This window comes from Maylandia zebra, linkage group LG1 (genome assembly GCF_041146795.1).
Source record: "Maylandia zebra isolate NMK-2024a linkage group LG1, Mzebra_GT3a, whole genome shotgun sequence".
Lineage (NCBI taxonomy): Eukaryota > Metazoa > Chordata > Actinopteri > Cichliformes > Cichlidae > Maylandia > Maylandia zebra.
The window spans coordinates 29,778,923-29,801,227 of record NC_135167.1 but is presented as its reverse complement, the minus strand read 5'-3'; the positions used below and the strand labels follow the sequence as shown (position 1 = coordinate 29,801,227).

Below are 22,305 nucleotides of genomic sequence, written 5' to 3'. Positions count from 1 at the left end.
CAGCATCCCTGTAAACAAAAACAAAACAAACAGTTATTCAAATTTAATGATCACAGAATTCTGATATGAACTTAAGATCAGCAGGTGGAGGAAAAAAAAACAATGTCTTGCATGAACTGCTTCATTAGAGGTAAATGGAATTGGGGCCAAAAGTTGACTTTGCATTCATATAGGAAAAGAAACCAAACTACACCAACCAGACATGAAGACCACCTGCCTTAACTGTTGGCCTGCTGGTCCCCCTTTTGCTGCAAAAACAGTCCTGACCTGCTGAGGTATGGACTGCACTAGACCCCTGAAGGTGTGCTATGGTATCTAGTCCCAAGATATTATCAACTGATCCTTTAATTCCTATGGCACCCATGGACTGGATGGGTTTTTTTTCAGCACATCCCACAGATGCTTGATTGGATTGAGATCTGGGGAGGACAGGTTAAGACCGCTAACTCATTGCTGTCCTCCTCAAACCATCCTGAACTCTTTTTGCTTTGTGGCAGGTAGCATTGTCTGGCTGAAAAAGGTACAGTCTTTTCCTAGGGAATACCATTTCTATGAAAGGTTGTACACAGTCTACAGCAATGCTTAGATAGGTGGTACGTGTCAAAGTAACATCAGGCAGGACCCAAGGTTTCCTAGCAGAACTTTGCCCTTAGCAGAACATCACACATTTGAGCCAGCACTGTGTGATCTGAAAAACTGACGTCTATCTTTGTCAACATCAGGCTTCTAATATATCGAGAATAGGGAAACAAGCGATTTACAGTTAACTTCAATTTCAAACAAAAGCATGGAGGCGCTTTTCTTTCCAAGCTCCTTAGACTACGATGACCTGGATGACTGAGAACCTTCACAGACCAAAGCATGGATGGATAACATTAAATATTACAGACGTTATTGATAGTGATGACGGAGGTACGTGGTGCACTCTGGGAGGGTCTGCATCCTGTCTCAACAGGATGCAGAACAAATTAAACCCTGGAAGTAGGCATAAACTGATTAAGAAGAATCAACATGATGAACTACTATGCGAGAGGCTCCTGTACAAGGACAATGTTATCTCATTGCTCTGGATAACTATATCACACAAATAGCAGCATTAGCTTCTGGTATCTGTACTGTCACTAATACAGAGTTAGTGTCGCCATCACTCTGATCTAAAGCAAGATATCTCAACAACTGCCATACAGAGTGGAAAGGAAATGTTGAGGCAATTCAAGGTGACCTCATGATTCCTCAGATATTTAGCAATTACCTGTCTTCTTGTGTAGCCATCATTAGATGGGAATATTCACTTTTACAGAAGATAAACAAATCAAAAGCAATTATCATTTTTTATGAATTGTGATTCAATGTAGGACATAACCGCACACGTCAGCACAGGGAGATAAACACATTTTTTGCCTAAAGGCCGACCATGTAATTAACATGTGATTGCCTAAGTGTTAAATATACATTGCAGCTTTGTGGGTGCTCCTTTATTTAATAACCTAAATGTGACCTTTCAATTTGCAGTGTGATTGGCTTATCTGTTAATGGACAAAGTACTGACTGACATTCAAACATTAAGATGACTTATTTGTTATTGGGTCTGATGGATATTAGAGCTTTCTCACTCTCTCCCTTCTTGCATTCATTATCTTTAGCATTATCTTCAGTATTCCTACAGCGTGAACTAGTCTCGCCAAGGTTCAGACAGTCACTGTCTGCAATGGAGAAGTCCTTGGCTCGGCAGATGGTCTGGCACTTCTCTGTCTAGGTTTGCTTTTTCACGCTGTCCATCTCTCCAATCCTGTGAAGAGAGACGGAGTGAGAGAACGAGCTAGTGAAAGGACATAGGAGAGAAAAGAGAGAGCGAGACAGACAGGGAAAGATCGAAGAGGCAGTAATACCAAAAGGGTGTTGAGTCCGTCTGGTGCTGGGTGCTGACACAGTCGGGCAGGAGTGCCGAGCATACTAAAGCTCTGCACTTCTGAACCTCAAAGCTGAGCGCTTCATCCAATTTGGAGTGAGTAGCTTTTCTCAGACATGTGAAAAAAATAATAAATACACTGTAGGCCTTGTGTGAGAAGGAAAAATCAGACGAAGCAGTTGATGGATTGATGTTTTTATGGAAACTGGTGGCTGGCCATCTGTTTCAGTCTGCCCATGTTGTAGCATCTGGTTATTTTTGCCTTCTGTTTTTTATATTTGCTTAAGAAATGTTGCAATGCACAATAATAGGCCAGGTTAGGCCTTTCTTCACAGGAGACTTTTTGGCTTGACATTCTAATAAAGCACATGTTTTACTCATAATATTCACGCCCTTTTTTTGTCTCTGTAATTTGTAATTCTAAAACTGAAGCAGCTTCTATTAATTCACATCATTAACGCTGGTTTCTCATGCCAACATGTCGAAATGTCTCCTATGGCAAATCCTGGTTATAGAGTTGTTTTCTGCCAAGTTTTGACTACGACTTATTTAAACTGATAGGAAACCAGACAAGCTCTTCTTTGTGTTTCTTCAGTGGGTAATCCAGAAATGTGTATGGGTGTGCAACTAATTTTCTTCAATCCTCCAGTGTGAAAATGCTTTGTTTTGCACTCCACAACTAGCAAAGAAACAGAACACCAACAAAACAGCTCATCCACCTACAGTCTCTTAACTCTTTAGCATCAGACAGAACTGCTGTTTGTATCTGACTCAGAGGAGGGTGGCTCTGTGATTAGCACCGCTGCCTCACAGCGAGGGGTTCACTGTGGAATTTAAATGATCTCCACTAAACACAACTTTTCTGCAGGAGCTCCAGCTTCTCCCACCACCCCAAAAAACCTAGGTTACATCTCCAAAAGACCTAGGTGGCTGCCTGCACAGTGGCTGCCCACTGCTCCTAATGAATATGATTGATTTAACGCAGAGAAAAACATTTCACTGTAGCAAATCTAGGCATGAATAGCAACTTTCATCTTCCCTTGATTGTGGTGTCAGGTTCTTGGCACTCTCCAAGCGCTGTTATAAATGCCTGGTGATCCAAACCTTCTGCAAGTCAATATTCCCCATCAGCATTCACCAAAAGCAATACCTTAACAGATCTGAAATCATAACTCACTCACTGATTAATCACTCCACAGAGCTGTTCCTGTGCTCTTGCTTCAGCGATGGGTTTCAATAATCTGATGAAAGTGTTCCTTCATCTTCTGTCTCAGACTCTGTGCCATTTTTATTTTTTCCTCCCCGTTTTGTATCGCTGCCAGACGGCTTTCATTTCAGAGCTGATGCGATTCGTGCAGCGTGACATAAAATAACTTTTGCCCATACTGCTTCTGTCAAAGTTCTTTAAACACACAGGATGAATTGGTTTATCTGTTAGCTTTACACAAACAGATGTTCACCGTGTAAGATGAGATAACTCTTTATTGTCATTGCACAGTCATACATAGTACAATAGTACAATGAAATTGGAAAACTGTCCCAAGTCAGCACTACGTACAACAACACGACACGGTAACTTAACTTATTGATAAAATGAAGAATAAGTGTACGTGTATTGCACACTGTTATTATAGCACATTCAGTATTATTGCACCTTCTTATAAATATAAATATTATTATTGTTATTGGTGCCCTGTTGAGGCAGCGCGTGCTGTACAGGTTCTTCTGGGAGAGAAGAGGATGTCCAATGATTTTTTTTTGGGCCATATTAATGATAAAGGATGGAAACTGTGTATGTATTCAAACAGACTGTATATAGGCTGGGAGTAGTCGCTGTAATGTCAGCCATTGGTTTGTTAAGTCCTGTTATGAAGCACTGACCTGAGACTTTTTCCATCCATCCATCAATTTTCTTTATATGGTGGTTATATGGTTTATATGGTATATTTCTTTTAACAAATCAGTAACCAAAGGAGTCGCCCCCTGCTGGCCATTAGAAAGAATACAGGATTAAAGCACTTTTGCACTGGCCTAAAATGTTTTATGGATTTATTAGGTTAGTATTACTAGACATTTGTCCTTTTGCTGGATTGCTGTCAGGATGTTGTTCATTAAATAATGAAGCTTAAGTGCTTTTTGGGTGATAATATTTTAATCATTTGATGGTACAATAGAATCACGCTCGCTGTGTATGCGCGTGTGCTGCAGAGCAGGCAGGTGGTCTGACAGAGGGGAGTTAATCTCTGTCTGGTAAGAGCCTCCTCTGCTCCTCCTCTCTGTCTGCTTTTTCTTTTTTTCTTTAAATATTTCATCACTCTCTGTCGCCCAGCCTGCCCTTTTCTTTCTCTTTATTCTCTCCTTTTCTGGTCTTCCCTTTCACCTCAAATACCTTATTCTCTCTCTTTTAGTTAGCTTTTATCTCTATTTGTCTTTCCCCTCTGGACCTCCAGTGTCATCTTCTGGTCTCTCTCTAGACTTTTCCTTCACCTTAAATCTGCAGCCCCCTTCTGTTATTCAGGGTGTGAGGCCCAGATCGCATCATTATGCTCCAAAAAGCATGTGGCAGAAACTCCTGGGGGAAAAAGAAAGGCAAGCACAGAGGGAGATTATTAATTTAGACCTTTCTTCTTGGTTTTGGATGACTGACCTTATAAGTGGTGCAGGGTAAAATGTGTCTCTGGTTTGTGTTTGTATGGAAAATATGGCATGCGTTAGTAAGAAGGATAAGCAAAAAGGCTCAGAACTTGTATCTGAAACTATATCAGAATATCTAGGAAATAATATAGAGTGTATCCATAGTAATTACATTACCTGGACGATAGCGCTGCTGCTGATAACAACCTCCTTTTACCCTCCGGAGGGATAGATGGATTCCGGGACACCCACTTCTTCGTGTACTTGTGCTCTGATAAGTGCCCTTGAGCTGTGTTTCAGTGTTTCCTGTCCATGGGCAGCGTGCTCTTTGCATTACAGCTGCTTAATGGGCCTGGCTAAGAGCAACCATTATCTGGGCTTCTGCATCTCCTGTCATTATTCTGAGTGATCCCCTATCATCAAGAAAGCACACTCCAAGAGTCACACAGCACTTGTTGTTACTGAGGCATTGACAGAGATTGATTCAGTGAGTTTCATGATCTGGTTACTATATGCCAAGACTAAAGAAACTGCGAGGTGTTCATCCCTGGGTATTGGCCGTGTAGGAGCCATATGAGTTGTTCCTTTTTTGACTAAGTGGGTTGGTTTAAATGGACTCACTGTATTGGTGCACGGGTGTGGGGCGTGTCTCATGGGTGAGGTAGTTGATAAATGTGGTTGCACTCACCTGTTCACAGCACCTGATGTTGATGAGCAGAAAGGTAGGGTGAGCATGAGGCAAAACTTTCTGTTGACCGCAGCTTGAATGATTTTGAGTTGCATGTGGAATAAAAGGAGCAAATGATACAGAAGTGTATTTCATGCGTTTATTGTTGCGCGTCATCTGTGTCCTCATGTTTAGCCTGCCGCGGCCGTTGGTTGAGACGGAACAGGCCGAACTTTTAAACGAATGTGCCTGATTTATTCGGTCCTGTCTGATTAGTTACAACAAATATTTCCACAGATATGTTTTTCTCTCTACTGTGGCTTTTTAAGATGCCGTATGTCCACTTTAAAGGCTTTTGAAAGCTGGGGTCTACTGTAGCTTTATATGGTACACACGTGGAGTTTATGTAACAACACCCCACCTCATGGATACACCAGCTACTATTGGCTGAAATGCTGACATGAAAAATGGGAATATTTTGCCCCTTTGCCCAAACCTCGAGTCTTGCTGATGCTTTAATCTGTATTCTTCACTTTCTGAGAAACTCCAGAAATGATATAATAGAAATTAATGAGCAAGATAAATGGGAGCCAGTGAGTTCCAACAGCTCCTGTGACCCTTCTTTTTAACTGATTGAAATTAATGCAGGCTCAAATAAAAGATTAGCTTTCCAACATTCCTGAACAGGCCATCTGGAAAATCTGACAAAAACTCCAGATGGGCCGATTCACTTTAGGCTGCTGGAGCAGGTGTGTTAAATCTATTCTGTTCTGTTTTATTTTATTCCATTTGCCGCTCGCTCACAGCTGCTGTCCTGTGCTGCCTCTGCCCTTCCTTTACTTCTGTAAGTGTTAGGCTTCAAATTAACTTTGCATTCATGACTTCTGTGAAAACAATCAGAGTGCTTGCAGCGCTTTTTCTGGCTGCATCATATATTATAATTCAGTTTTGAGGTCATTTGGCGTGTCAGTGTGCTTATAGTATCTTGCAAGTCCATAAAGGAATGAGGGGCTAACCTCTCATTTCTTGACAGCACATATTTTCATTTGGGATTTTGATTCAACTGCTTACTTTGGATCTGTATAGATGATAAAGTTAGGTATTTACATGCATGTAAAAGTGATGAAGAAGTCCTGCACTCATCTTCGGTGACTGTCTTATCGTAGCTCTTGTTGCCATCTGCTCAACAGCAATGCTTGCTACCAGGCAAGACAGGCAACTGCTTGTGTGGGGCCCCGAGGGCTGTCAAACTTTAAAGTACAGCACTGGAAATGTGCGAAATTTGAAGTGACGTTAGACAAGAGCTGACTTCCCTAAGGGGGACCCACTATTCATTCTAAGTGGCACGCATGATTTTATTTAAACAAACCTAATAACAACAATGAAAGCCATCCAAACAAAATGAAGAGGCGTTATCCTTATGGGAGGGGAAAAAAGAAAGAAAAGACACGAAAAGGAAAAAAAAGTAAGACAGTGGCAAATAGAGCAGATAATAAGGGTTAAATATGATGCTAACTAATTGCTGCTAGTTTAGCCTTAAATGTGGGGGAGAGACACTTGAATAACATAACAATACACTAGCATCACATTATTTCATTTATTTACTTTGATGTTTAACATCAGTTAACTTAGCAGAGCTAAGCTAGAGTCTAGTGTGTCTGAGCTCTGCTGGCTGATGTGACCGATCCGTGAATCTAGAAGCGAGTAGTTACAATATTAACGCTTCATAACCACTCAGCTCACCTTGGGGCATTGTTACTAAAATACCTGTCATCTCTGCAATTTCTAGTTTTACCTGTCATTTTATAGGACTGTGTTTGACCTTGTTGCTGTCAGATTATTCATCAAATATTTGTGATGAAAGCTGGTTAGAGGGGTGCTTGTGAATTTTTGCATAGGCCTCCAACAGACACCAGAATTCTCGCTGCATTGTGTTTGATCAGATCTCTGAAGATGGCTGTTTGGCACTAGCTGCTGTTCTAAGCTGCTGTTTGTGGGAAAAGGGAAAAATGATGTCCTTTTGCATTTAGGTCATTAGATTTTAGGGCTGTGCGATATGACCAAAATCTCATATCCTGATATAGAACATCTATCATCCCGATAACGATATAAATCACAAAAAAATTAATATTTTCTGTAAATTCTGTGAATCTCGGGTAGGTGAAGTGTTTCCAGATGGGCGCCGTGTACCTGCAGTCGAGTGTTTTAACCGATACATGAAACTACACATTTTTAGACATAGGTTGTAACGGCCACCGTTTTCTTTGTGAGTATTTATTACAGCGTGCTGCAGGGAAAAGCCTGTTCTTATGGAGCCCCCCAGGGGACATGGGAGAAAAAAAAATTACGGAGGAAAAAAAAAAATTAGGGAGAAAAAAAAAATTAAGACGCAAAAGTATTGCGAGATCTCGCAAAAGTAAGTATGGTGTTACCGTCGCTGTTGGACAACCCATAAAAACAGGCGCTTGTCTGTCCATAGTGTGGTTATATTAAATATAAGAGAAAGAGAGAACTTTAAGAAATTAATTTAGCCACTACAGTGACCATCAAAACGATGAAAAAAATATTGCCGTAAACAGTTTATTTTGCGACACCACAAAACAAACTATAGCGTAAAATGAAACTAGACGTTTTTATATCGTCATCTGATATATATCATTATATCGAACAGCCCTATTAAATTTACATGGTAGTATATTTATTCTTTATTCTTCAGTTAATAAAAAGATGTAGTCCACCCATCTGAACTGGACTAAATAAATTTGGGACAGTTTATTGTGATTCAGGCGTTTATATGGAGGGCTTTTATCCAGTTTTGGCTTTTAAAACAGCGATAATTAGTATTATTATTGCAATGCTAAGCTTTAAGTAAATGTAGCCATTGTTTTCAGCTTGATTTACTTGATGCCCTTCCTTATATAGAGCCTCTGCAACCAGGCTAATCCCACTTCCTTTGACTCAATGCAATGCCAGCAAAATAATCAGAATTAACTCTATGCTGGAAGAAGTATTCATAAAAACTGTTTACTGATCCCAAAACATTTCTGTTAGATCAGAATGCGGGAGAGGATGTGCGTTTGTACTCAAACGTATTATTTTACTTACGCAACTAGCTTAGCTTCAGTCGTAAACATGTAAGAAAATCTGCACGAGGCAATGTTAGGATCAGCACTGCTGCTGTAAAGAAGATTAACATCAACCAATGATGCGGACTTTCAGCTGATAGCGTGTAAAATGGAAATACTTTGCTTCAATAATCTGCAGCTTCACAGCACACAAAGGCCTTTTTATAACCTCAACTGTCCCATCAGGCATCGCCATAGCACTGTAGAAAATATTTTAGCACTTTCAGCCAAGCTGTGATACTTCCTGTGTGACTCAGAAATACAGAGCCCACTTCACGCTGAGACACATTTTGGCTGAAATAACCAATAGTAAAGCTCTCTTTTTGTGGAGTTTGCTCCTCGCAGAGATGGGAAATCATCATAAATGACTGTACAGTGTCAGTGCCAAGGGAAAGGAAGAAAAGACCAAACATGACACGGTGGCTTGACAGGGCTTCAGTGCATCTGAGTGACAGGACATGCAATCTCCCCGTGGATTTCCCTTTTGTGTCTCCTGAATGGGAACGCAGATGGTTCTACTTCCTTATTTGGCACCAACGCTGATAAAATCCTGATTGGAATATTTGAACCCTATCATTTGATTTAGTGTTGTATGGATTCCTTTTTAGGGTTTATTAGGAGTCAAAGAGCTGCTCGTTTCACTACTGCTGAGGCCAAAATGAATATTCAAAAGAGTTTTTATGTAGCAGTTAGACAAGTAGTTTCAGATTTTGGCAGCTATTTAACTGAGAAACAAAAATCTGCTATTGCATATGAGGGAAAAAAAAAACCCTCAGAAAGACAAGAGGGGTCTGGTGCTCACAAAGAGCAGCAGCATTGTCTTGAGGCAACATATAAAAAGCTCAATAAACACACTCTTCTCTCTGGAGTGCTCTGCCTTGCAGCTATGAACACTATACTGAATGTATACTGGTACAAATAGACAACAAATGGTCAGGCATGGATGCAGGTGCAGAAACCAGCACAACATGCTCACACGAACACGCACCAAACTAAGAAGCCTCTGGATGTCTCTTTCACACTGAGCCCGAAGGGGCCCGTCCACATTTCAAATACACAGACAATCATCGAGGGAGGCAATTTTCACTACAACACCTGCTTCAGTATCGAACTGACCTTTTAGAGGGTGTATGTAGTGAAAGAGTGGAAGCTTGCACAGTTATCTCTATTTCCATTAAATCCTTAAATATTCTGTAGGTTGCAGACATTTTTTTGAGTTTACCAGTGTTGTTAAAACAAAACCCTTGAAGGAAAAAATGTAATTTTAAATGTAATCATCTCTCCTGCTAGAGTCGACTTAAATGGGCCATAATCTTTCTACTTTCAGTTACTAATTAATTTAACAGGTTTTCATTTTGTATATCAACTGTTCTTCTTCTTTGCCTTCGCCGCCGCCTATCCATAATCTTTGTCCAACAACAACATTTTATCTAACTCTACCACCCAGTAATCCATTCATGGCACTTTATAATACGTTTTTTTTTTAAGTTTGTTACAGGAAATTTTAAAAAGAATTATAATATAAGTACATTAAGTAACCCAGCAGAAAAACAAAGTATGTAAAAAAAAAAAAAAAAAAAAAATTAAGATTAATCCACGCCATAATACAGCCCGCACCCCAAAAAGTACAGCTGCTCGTTATGTAAGGTGGGAAAGTGCTGTTTGTTTTTCTGCAAAGTTACCAGTTATGTGCTGACATGGCATATTTAGAAAGTAAATCTGGTTTGTTGCAGCCAAAAACCAAACAAAACAATATTACATTCAATCACAATCAGGTTTTTGTAGTCAGATGCCCACTTAACCATGTGACATTAACGTGTTGGCCATTTTGGACATGTGACACGGTAGGTTCAAGGAAATAAGGCAGCAGTCACACAGCCCAAGATATTGGATTTGGGAAAAATAAGTATTTCGTGACTGGATGTTGATTGGCTGCCAGAAGCTGATGAGCAAGCACTTGGTGACAGTGGGAAGGAAAAACTCCCCCCTGCACAAACAGGCTCAGGGAGGGGCGGCGATCTGCTGTGGCAGAAAAAAGGCATGCTGTGGAAGAGAGCTAGAGCTTAAATATCTAGATAAGCTGGATGTAACTGTTTAATTGAAGACTTGTTTAATTGTGGTGTCTTCTTCATTTCTTGTCTGTGAATATTTCAAGTTTTACGCAAAATTCCTGATTGAATTTTACTGTTTCTGTTAGCTACAAAGTCCACAGTTGGGAGAAACGAGATTAAAAGGAAAAAGATATAAGGGCTGAAAAACTGTAAGCGTTGCTGGGAATCCGCCAGAAAGGCCTTCTGATTCCAAACAAGCAGTGGGTGGGAAAGGAAAGAGGATGAATGGGTACTTCTCTGCTAGTCTGCCTGAGCTGGAGTTTCAACTGTAGTGGACACAGAAAGAGATGCAGAGGGCTGACTGAGTGGCAGGATGGAAGAGAAGGGTAAGAGGAAGAGGAGGGGGGTGCTGGCCCCTCAGCTATCAGTGCTCGTAGGAGGAGAAGAGGGTGGGAAGAGTGAATTTTAAAGGGGAGGGCTGAGAAAAACATGAGAGAAGGAGGTAGAGTAGACACAGGCCGCCAGCTTACATTCGAAAGGGAAGGAAGGAAGAGAGAAGGTCCTGCGGCTTGTGTAGATAGGAGGGTGGATGTTTGCAATCTCAGAAAGCAGCAGGAACACTGTGACTGGAGTGTCATTATAAGGATACTTGTAAGGTAAGGCGACATTTTCAGGTGTGGAATTAAAATATGTGATGTTAATGAAATATGAAAGTGGTGAGAGTGAAGTTTATATGATTCAAACTTGGCACAAAAACCTTCATATTGTGAAAATCTGCAAGTCTGCAAAGTCCTGAAGGATTCACAGTGCATACCGCGAGAAGAACTCATGCTCACAACCCACAAGTCTTGTGATATGATGGATACCAAATCATTTCTTGACTTGCTGTCTTTCTGTGTATGTGCATGCTCTGCTCATGATCTGCGTGTGAGCTGGTGTGCCGCAAACCCTCGTGAGATAAGAAAGACACAAACACGCTCAGACAGACATCCTCTCTGTGCCATACGCCGGGGACCGATGAATGAGCATCCTTGTAAAGAGAGCTCAAAGCGGACGACTCTCCTCTAACTGTCCCTTAGGCCAGTTTCTGCTGCTCTTCTGTTCCACATTAATTCTTTAACAAGCAGCTACTATTGAGCTTACACAGACCTAATATTGTCGGATCTTTACTTAACAATGTGAAGTTCTTGGAGACAACTGCTTTTTTGAGCTGGAATTAAAAGGATTTGAATGTTCGTGTGAATGTTAAATAAAGAATAAATGTTTTAGTTTTCATACTCCTGAATATGATAGGAGCAAAATTCATGCCTGCACTTTAGAGTTTTCTTTATATTCTGTTTCTTTAGACCGTGCATGTGGTTCAGCTTGCTCTGTGATTAAAGGTGTTGTTTTAAACCTGTGGCTCGTTCCCCACGACAGCCAGTCCTGCAGTGTCTGCCAATGACAAGCCAGCACTTTGCATGGCAGCACAGCCTCCACTGGTGTGTGAGTGAGAGAATGAATAGTGAGAAACACCTGCTTTACATTTACCATTACCATTTGGGTTTTTGGGTCTGTTTGTATTGCCGGTACAGATTCACATAGCTAATCTAGCATCAATAAACACCTCGGACGGTTTATGGTTTTAGAGAAGATTAAGCATTTTTTCTTTGTCTTATATTTGCTCGCCTCAGACAGCTAAATCACAGTAACCCACAGAAAAACTAGTAATATAAAATAAACGTATTTTCCTGCCTACGTTTGATTTATACGGGGTATAATTCATGCACTATCTTGAGTGTTGAAGTGAGGAGATGGAGGTCAGCCACACTGTAGCCTCCTGGATGCTACTTCTGCTGTCCAGTAAGAAACAGGAAAAGACAACGGTAGCAGCATGGTCAGGGCATGTTTCTATTTGCATGCATACACCCCTCCCACCAGTTCCCCTCCTTATCCGCAGAACAATGCTGAATAGAGGATTGCCTGATGTCATCCAGAATTGCAGCCACTGATCTGACAGCGGTCATAAATTCTCTTCCTCCAGTCCCCATCGCAAACTGATATAGTCTAGATTAAGTGTCACTAAAAATATGTCTTTGAACAGATCTCCCTTCAGAGAATTTTTTTTAGAAGAAATTCTATAGCCACATTCATTCACCACAACTTCTGTCCCGTTGGGTCAAAGGTCATTTAACATCCTTGTCCTGTGGCTGAGTCAACTGTTAAATCCCTATGCAGAGCCAGACCATAGCAAAAATCAAGCACTCCACCAGTGCATTCTTGTGGTGAAGTGGCAAACAAAAGAAGCATCTTGAGTCAAGACCAACCACTTCTCTTTTGTTGTGAGCAGCAGCTGCAAACAATGGTTGCTATTCTGTTGTACAAGATCCATCTGAACCAAAAATAGAGTGACAAACAATAGAATATGGTGTGTTTGTCAGAAATGAATGATTTTTGTTCTTGATTGAGATTCAGTTTGGTTTTGTTTTGTTCCACGCGTTAATCACTGACTCTGTGGCAGCGTGGAGTAGCATGAAAACATTTTCACCCAGTTTTCACCCTTCAAAAGTCTCACACCCATGACCAGTTTGGATGATTTCCCACAACTGTATGTGTGACTCTTATCATATGTGCACAGATGGGACAGCCCACCCTGCAACTGTGCTTGGAAGATGGGGACTTTTAACACAATCATAATTATGCGTGCATGTTTTCTAGCTTCTAATCACCAAAATAAGACATTTTTTCCATTTTCTATTTACATTTGTCTTCTCTTTTTATATAGACTGTATATAAACAATGTCATCATCCTGATTAACTAGCTTGTAAGCTGTCCTTTTTGAAGCCTCTCCATCTATCATTATGGTCAATAGTCAAAGGAGCTTGCAAAGAAAAGCGTCTGGACTTCTTTAAGTTGCTTGAAGACGTTTCACCTCTCATCCAAGAAGCTTCTTCAGTTCTAAGGTCAAATGGTGGAGAGTCCCAGATATAACCCTAGTGGGAGTAACCCCCCACAGAGGGACAAAAGGACCCCCTGATGATCCTCTAATCGCCTGAGCCAAGGTGTGAAACTGGGTGTGGGTCCCAATCAGCCAGAGTTTCGGTGTGTTCATTGTGAAACCTGGCCCCACCTTATCATGCAAATTCCTGCAGTCAGATGGCCCAGGATGTGAGTGGGCGTTAAGGCATCTGGGAAGGGATCTCAAAACTGGATTATAGATGGCAGAGAGTTGGTGTCGTAAACCACCGCCTCTGTTCAAAGACGGTCGCTCACAGTGGACATAGATGGCTTCTTTCACTCCTCTTTCAAACCATCTGTGCTCTCTGTCCAAAATGTGAACGTTGGCATCCTCGAAAGAGTGTCCTTTATCCTTAAGATGCAGATGGACTGCTGAGTCTTGTCCTGTGGAGGTGGCTCTTCTATGTTGTGCCATGCGCTTGTGAAGTGGCTGTTTGGTCTCTCCAATGTAGAGGTCTGAGCATTCCTCGCTGCACTGTACAGCATACACCACATTGTTAAGTTTGTGTTTTGGCGTTTTGTCTTTCGGGTGAACCAGTTTTTGTCTGAGTGTGTTGCTGGGTCTGAAATACACTCGGATGTCATGCTTGGAGAAAACTCTCCTGAGTTTTTCTGATACACCGGCTACATAGGGGATGACAATGTTGTTGCGTCTGTCCTTCTTATCCTCCCTCGCTGGTGTCTGATCTTCTTTTCTGTGCCTCTTTGCTGACTTTAAGAACGCCCATTTAGGATAGCCGCACGTTTTGAGTGCTTCCTTTACATGTGTGTTCCCCTTCTTTTTTCCTTCAGGCTTAGAGGGAACATGTTCTGCCCGGTGGTGTAGGGTCCTAATTACTCCAAGTTTGTGTTCCAAAGGGTGATGGGAGTCAAAGAGGAGGTACTGGTCCGTGTGTGTGGGCTTCCGGTAAACTTCGATGTTGAGTTTGCCGTTCTCTTCAATGTGCACGGCGCAGTCCAGGAAAGGCAAACAGTTGTCCTTTGTGTCTTCCCTGGTGAACTTGATGTTTTTATCCACAGCGTTAATGTGCGCAGTGAAGGATTCCACTTCTTGTGTCTTGATTTTGACCCAGGTGTCGTCCACATATCTGTACCAGTGGCTGGGTACTCTTCCTTTGAAAGAGCCAAGAGCCTTCCTTTCCACTTCCTCCATGTAAAGGTTGGCTACAATAGGTGACGCGGGGGAGCCCATGGCACAGCCATGTTTTTGTCTGTAAAAGCCTTCGTTGTACTTGAAATATGTAGTGGTGAGGCAGAGGTCTAACAGTGTGCAGATCTGATCGGGTGTGAAGTTGGTCCTGTCCTCCAAGGAGCTGTCTTCTTGTAGTCGTTTTCTGACAGTCTCCACTGCCTCCGTGGTGGGTCAATACCATCTTTTTATTTTTTTTAGCTAGAAGTGATCATATTCTACAACAAGGGTAAATGCTAGGTTTTCAACTAATGCTAGCCAACTTCGTCAGAGAACTGCAGCCATAAACAAACACAGATGCATCCCAATTATTAATTTACAAACCAGTACTAGTATTTCACGCAACAAAACTCCAGTGTAGACATCAGACAATCGTTTAGTATAATTAGTCGCAAAACACATCATGTTGTTTATCAGATTACTGCCTTCACTAGAACTAGTTTCCTGAAATGTTAGGCTTTTTCTCCCCTGTTTTATATCATTGCGTTTTATAACATCTTTGATTTTTCAGATTGTTTATCTGTGACACATCTCTCTTTTTCAGATGTCATGGCGTCCGACGTACCGAAGCTCCAAGTTTCGAAATGTCTATGGAAAAGTAGCCAACCGGGAGCACTGCTTCGACGGTATCCCCATCACCAAGAATGTCCATGACAACCACTTCTGTGCCGTCAACTCCAAGTTCCTGGCAGTCGTCACAGAGAGTGCCGGCGGAGGCTCTTTCATTGTTATACCTGTATCCCAGGTAACACTGAATTAGCTCTTTGCTCCTATATCCTTCAGAATAAGAAAAATGAGTAAATTTTACAAAGTCAAACACAAATAATAGCGTGAGTAACTCATAATTAAAGAGAAATTCTTGCAGGATAAATCTGCATTCGTATGCATTTTTTCCTCTTGCTCTGTAAAATTTCTGTTACTTTAATCTTCTTTGACTGCACAGTGAAATCGGCAAGTTGCAGAGCTCTTTCCACACAAATGAAGCACAGTTTAACTGCCACTGCAAAGCCAGAATCTAAGGCCAGCATTGTAACTGGGTTGTGCTGCCAGTAGCACAATATAAAGGCATAGTGATATTGCTTATAAACACTACAAAAGGTTTCTGTTTGCTGGAAAGTTCAAAATTCCTTTTCTTATTATGGGAAAGGGGATTGTGCCTGTTCTCAATGATATTTCATTTCACACTTAGCAAACAGACCATGCATCACTGCTTTTTGTAGGATATACAGGATGCAACACTAGTCCTGATTTGAGTAGCAATGGTAAATAGCAGCAGTAAGAAAGTGAAAAAGTTAGCTAAGAACATGTGTTCATGTAAATTTTACTGAAAGTTGTTCCCACATATTATGTGTGTTGGTTATTTTGGGTTTGATAAAAAGTTTCTGATGATCATTTTGGGGTCTTCAGTCACATCCCAATTGTTTCCAGCTTTATATCAATTGATAGTGTGTTTGTGTGAGTTCAGTGTAACTTTTCAATAAGGAGATGTTTTAGTTTGAATATCATTCCCATTTTTAGATGGCTTTGTGGGCCTTACAGAGTGCTTTGCCTCTTTAAGAGAGACCATGCCAAGGTGCTTGCAAAGCTCTTGGCTGCCAAGCAGGGTCAAGTCTGGTTGTTATCAGGCAGTAGAAGCATTCAGTAAGCTGAACAGTTTTGCTGTCCGAAGCAGAGAGACTTCAGCTAGATTTTACGTCACATCATCGTGAGCTAACGTGTTCAGTCATGGAAAAAGACCGCCTGTGTGTGCATGTGGGCGTTTGCTGTTTAGCTTATTAGATACTTGGTGTGAGTCTCTCAGATGATGTCATGCTTTTTATGCATACTCACCCGTCACAGCACTGGCCAGAGGTAATTATGCTTTCTGAGCTGCCGGTTTTGTGAAGGTCACATCTCAGGGGCAACTCTGTTTAATAATGCACTGATAATGTTTTATACAAAATAGGTCGAAGGTTGATTTTTCTGGTGATTATTCAGTGCCTTAACACAGGTAGAGAAGGGGTGATTGTGATCAAGTTTCGCACAAATCTTGGGTCAGTGGTGTAGTTTATTTATTTGAAACATTGTTTTAATGACTGTCAAGGCTCCAACTTTGTTTCCTATTAGAATCTTCTTTTCTGGTCATAAATAAAGCATAAATGTACGTAACACCTGTCATTAAATGTATTTAAGTAGATCTATTATATGAGCCTGGTTATGTGTGAATGTAAAGTGCAGCTGAACTGGTAGACAGAGCCACAGAGTGGTATTTCTAAATAAATCAAGTCCATTGATCGTCAGGTTTGGAAAGTCCAAAGCTGATGATGGCGTTATCACAGAAAACTGAAGCAATCCCTGTTGCCAGGATGCATAACTTTATATACAGATGTATCGAGTACATAATGTGCACATACACTTAATAAGGCGTTTCATGACTTTTGTCCAGTAAAGTTCTGCAGATCTGCTGTTATATAAATAGATAAACTCAAAAATATGGGTTATATACACCATATATATACATAATATGTTTGTATACACTTTTTGTTTTAGGTACACTGTGAAATGTTACATTTAATGGAATCTTTGGTAATCAGTTTACACCAAGCACATTTTCCATAATGTTTAATTATTTGAACAAATAAACCTTTGACTGTATATAATTCAGCTGCTTTTTACTCCAAATAATTGCTTCATTTTTATGAGTGCAGAGAATCATTTTTCAAGTGATTGGTTTTGTCTGTTAATAAAAGTATTTTATTTCCAATAAATTTAATTAGGACAAGATGTTATCATTTTGTTTATCCATGCTGCTTCAGGTAGATTCATTAGAGTCTTTAAAACTGGTGAAGCTGTAGATAACAGTCAGGGGTGTCTTAGAAGTCTGTGCAGCACTGTTTATTTAGGCTTTTCAAGGAAGGATTCAGTGAAACAATAACACAAAAATAAAATGAAAAGACAGAAAGAAAAAAGGTTGCTTCCACACATGGAAAGAGAAAGTCTGACAGATTTCAGTGACTAAAAGAAAGAGCTGAATGTTTTTCAGTCCAGCCAGTCAGTCCAAGAGGAAGTCTCGTGAGTCAGAAAATTCACACACAGTGAGCATCAAAATGAAATGATTATGGCAGCAGTTTTATAGAAACTGTATTTTGTGACAGGAAAGAAATGTTTTTAATTATTAACCTGGGGGAAAATTGCAATAATCTAAATCTTTTGAATCTGAATCTCCAGTAACTATTAAAATCAAACAACCCAAAACTTGTATTTCCCCACTGTACTTTTGCTGCTGTGTGTAAAAACCCAGCCAACAGCTAGAACTTAATAGATTTCTTCCTACAATGAAAGTACTGGACTTGAGCGTTTGCTGAGTGGATAAATTCACAAGTGGCATTTATCATATTCAGCAACAGCACAGCTTCTGTGTGATGGAGGCTGCTGTTTAATGCAGGAAGGCAGACATGAAGTTTATTTTGTGTTTTCAATCTTATTTTACAGGCTTCACCTAAAATAAGGCAGCATATATAAGATGGCACGTGCTGTTGTTTGTATGAAAGGGGCCATTACATGGTTACCACAGGAAAAATAAACTTTTTATTTATTTTTTACTTCTTTACAAAAGGCACCCACGCTATTTCAAAATGAAGCTCTGGCTCCTCTGTTAGATAAACAGACCAATCTGTAGGGGTTTGGCTAATGGTGAGGTATGAGCATGGCAGACATATTATGATGACAGCTGGCGAGACAGCCATATGTTTGCCCCTCAGACAGAGTCGCTAGAAAGTGGATGGACTACTGCTGGCACCACCTGGCAGACAGCCTGGCTCTGAAAATGACACACAAGGTCACAAACACCTCTTCATCACCTCAGACAAAGAGGCAATTGCAGTGGGTGTGGTGCGTTGTGAATCAACATACTATTATTCCTATTACTACTGCTTTACTCTGTATGATGCAGCGTGTGGAGGATTTTAATTGGTTGGAATTCATTTCTCTGATAAAGTCATTGAGCTAATATTTTACCAGCAGATATATGCGTAATAGTGATGCATAGATAGATAGGTGTGGTATCTATCTAAGTTAAGCGTGACTCAGCGGGTTCACTTCAGCTGGCTGAGGTGTCGTAAGGCACATGGGAGATGCGCCACAGAGTATACATAAAAATATCAGGTTTATAGAACAGTGTCACCATGGCTGAGTTCGTCCTGTTCTGTTACTGAAACATAATTCCTTGTTCTCATCGGGGGAACCATATTACATTTTGGAAACATGACTCTGTTCGATGTCAGCTGTTAGTATTGCTGCAGTGACAGAGCAGCAGTGGTAAGTTGCATTAGTAAAGATTTATTGGGAATAACAGTTCGATAAATGTCTGCAGCAACCGCAGCGTGGTGCCGCTGGCGTATTGGAGATGCTGGTACCTGGCCAGCACATCTGCTCTTCTCAGAAAGTGCTCATATGTGCCACAGCCTCGGGAAATGACTGAAGACCATCAGGCCTAACGCTTTCCTGTCCGATAAAGTCTAGCGGGTGGTTGCAGCTAACGAGGCTATTTTATGTTATATTAAATTTCATGCGTGGTAGAAAGATAAAAATTGAGGGTGAAATCCAAGCTGTGAAAAGTCTGTTTTATTCATTTTATGTCCTATTATAAATGTAATTCCTTATAATACCCCTTAGAGCCTCTGAACCCTCTCATTCCCAACGGATGTTATGTTCTGTGCAGGTAATTAGTTCCACCCAAATAAGGAGTCCCTCAGATCCTGTTTCATTAATGATGAAAGTTCCCTAATAATAATGTGTCATCAGAACTTATATTGGCACAGCTTGTCATTGTTCTTTGGGGGGGGGGGTTTTCAAGGGGAGATTTTATTACCCCAGTGCTCTACATTAATTATGAACTCCTGATGTGCCTGAGTTAGCTGTGTTTATTAAATCGAGTTGCCTTGCTTAGTCATTTCTTCTCTCATGCTGACTGATTGGATGTTCAGCTTCACGGTGGCTGTGTTCTGCCGGAGACTGATTTTGGCTCTTGTTCTTTGATTTGTTTGCAAAGCCCTCACTGTATTGGCAGTGTGTTACCTTGAAACTTACCTTTATTTCCCGGGTTGACTTCCTGCTTTGCTCTTTTTGAGCTGGTTGACTACAGCTAACCAAATTTGGCATTCACACAGACAAAGAATTCTTTAAATCTAAGCTTCACTGTGAATCTTAAAAAATTTTTTTCAATATTTTATCTCCTGTTGTAACAAAATTACATTTATTGTTTTCATTTTGGTGGGAAAGATTTGCAAGGAAATAGCTTGAAATTTCAATTTAATGCATTCTCAAAGATATTTATTATGAAAATTTTGCTAAAGCTTGGCAATGCCTCCAAAATAAGTCTTAAGGGTTCAGCAAGGACCGTGCATGCAGACGCACATGGGATTTCACAGGTGCATGACCCAGTGCTCTTAAGCAAATCTCTAAGGAAATCAGAAAAGAGGTCAGTGGATTGAGTGGACATCAAACATTCATGACATCATGACCGATATGAAGAGCTTCCTGTCATCTGCTGTTATGAGCCAGTGCCCCTCTGTGGACTCTGTAGGTTATTGCAGTAATAATAATAATGTGCCTCGGTTGTCCCTGTACAATAACCGGGTTTGCTTTGCTTTGTTCAGAATTTATAGAGACATCTCACTGATGTGAGTCTTTCATGTTCACATCAAAAGGAGCAAAGATGAGTTCTGCTCAGTAACATTCTCTAAAAATTTACGCTATTCTTTAATATTGTCTTTAATATTGTCTTTAAAATGTCTTTTGTTTCGACTAAAGTTTTGTGCAATTTGTGATGATTCTGATTCTTTCCAGTAATATTCCTTTATAGTGATGCGATTGCAAACAATACCTCTTCATTTATGCATTGACATACTGTATGCGTTTCATCTGCATGTTGTACGTGCTTTCAGTCTGGCCGCCTGGACTCTCATCACCCGAAAGTGTGCGGCCACAATGGCAACGTGCTGGATATCAAGTGGAACCCTTTCTGTGAAAACATCATAGCGTCCTGCTCCGAGGACACTTCAGTAAGTGATCCACTTTATTCTTTTTAACTCCCATTTTTATGAGTTGATGACTTTTAAGATTCTAAAAAAATTCTCTTGTATGTGCTTAAATGCTGAGGTTGACAGCCACTAGTCCAGAAGGTGAATGGGTCGTCAGTTTAATATGGTCAGAGGCAGAGGTGTGGACTCGAGTCACATGACTTGGACTCGAGTCAGACTAGAGTCATTAATTTTATGACTTTAGACTTGACTTGAAAAAATGTTCTAAGACTTGTGACTTGACTTGGACTTTTACACCAATGACTTGGGACTTGAATTGGACTTGAACCGGTTTACTTGAAAAGACTTGATATTTTACCCCAAATATAAAATTTAACATGCATATTATATAGAGATTGAAAATGTGACGTCATTCACGGGTAGAACCGCAAAGGATTCTGGGAACTCGTGGCAAGCGGTACTAGCGCACGCAGGCTTTCAATTGAAATCAGTCACACAGCGATAAAAAGAAACACAAAAATGTCAAGAAGCTGTTGTATTATTAACTGCAATAGCCGGTCGCATGACAGCCACGGGAAGCCGACGGGTAAAGAAATCGGTTGTTATCGGATTACGTCGTTGAAGAGAAATTGTTCGAGCCATGTTTCCGAAGTAACAAAGACGCGACGGATGGCCTGGATTGCAGCCATTCAAAGATCAAATATAACGTCCCAGAACACTCCAGCTCACAGGTTAGTCTGCTCCAAGCATTTACACAAAGGTCAGTGTTTTTTAGTAGTTAATACGTCATTTTCATAACATAATTAGTGATATAGGTTACAAGCAAGTCTGGCGCTGAACAGAAATGGTCGCGCTATGCTCCTTTATTTATTGTGCATAAATAGTGAATTGTCCTGACACAATATTGCGTTTCGCTTCTGTTATTATGGTACATTGACAAAAACATATACTTTTATTCACAGAATAAAACAGTTGTTTTGTATCACTAATTGTCCAGTGCGATTACAGCATACAATATTATTGTCACTGCTACATTTCTGTAACGCGTACCAGAAATTATTTCTACTACTAATTAATTACTGTTAAGCTCAAAGGTTATATTAATAAACGGTTAACGAATGTGTATTTATGACGACGATTTGTGAGACTGGTAAACTTATGATACGTACGATGGTCTTTCGTTCTACACGGTGCATTTCAAGGTCCTGCACCCATCCGTCAGTAAACTGTACCTGGGCTTGTTGCAGTGACCGGAAGTTACTAAACTTCACGAGTGTATGCACTCACTCCAAGAACCGTATAATTATAAATATGCATATAAATATGCTACGATGAGATAGCTGACTTCATCTAACTAGCAAATGTTGTCCAGGCTACGTTGGTGATGCAGTTTTTTTAATGTATATGATATTTTTGTCATGCGATTTTAAAGCCGGTGTTGTGCCAAAAAGTGATTGTCTGCCAAAAAGTGATTTCCAGTGTTTCTGTGTATTTTTTATGTGTAATATCTTTACGTATGTTCGTAAATAGACTTCGGTGAACAGGGGATACAAAGGGGTTACATAAAGAATTAAAAAATTATCTGTTTTTTAAGTATCTTTACAACTTGTACTTACATTATAACCAATCCTTTATCCCCACTTAAAATATTTTTACAGAACTATTGTAATATTTGCTGCCATTTCTGCTGTCCTGTTGGGCAACTTACTCTT

The 22,305-nt window shown here is 40.4% G+C and overlaps 1 protein-coding gene across 3 annotated transcripts in view; it reads left to right on the top strand.

The window, feature by feature from the left end:
* The window catches only part of coro2ba (coronin, actin binding protein, 2Ba), a 51,024-nt gene that overhangs the window by 17,816 nt on the left and 10,903 nt on the right, over positions 1-22,305 (top strand). The window contains exons 1-3 of one of the 3 annotated variants that reach the window (XM_076884654.1): positions 5,224-5,265; positions 15,118-15,318; positions 20,498-20,614. In XM_076884654.1, the coding sequence (XP_076740769.1) occupies positions 5,248-5,265; positions 15,118-15,318; positions 20,498-20,614 (336 nt within the window). In that variant the 5' untranslated portion in view covers positions 5,224-5,247. Of the gene's footprint in view, positions 1-5,223; positions 5,266-10,897; positions 11,043-15,117; positions 15,319-20,497; positions 20,615-22,305 lie in introns of those variants that run through there. The other 2 variants (XM_004557964.6, XM_004557963.5) reach the window with 2 other exon arrangements.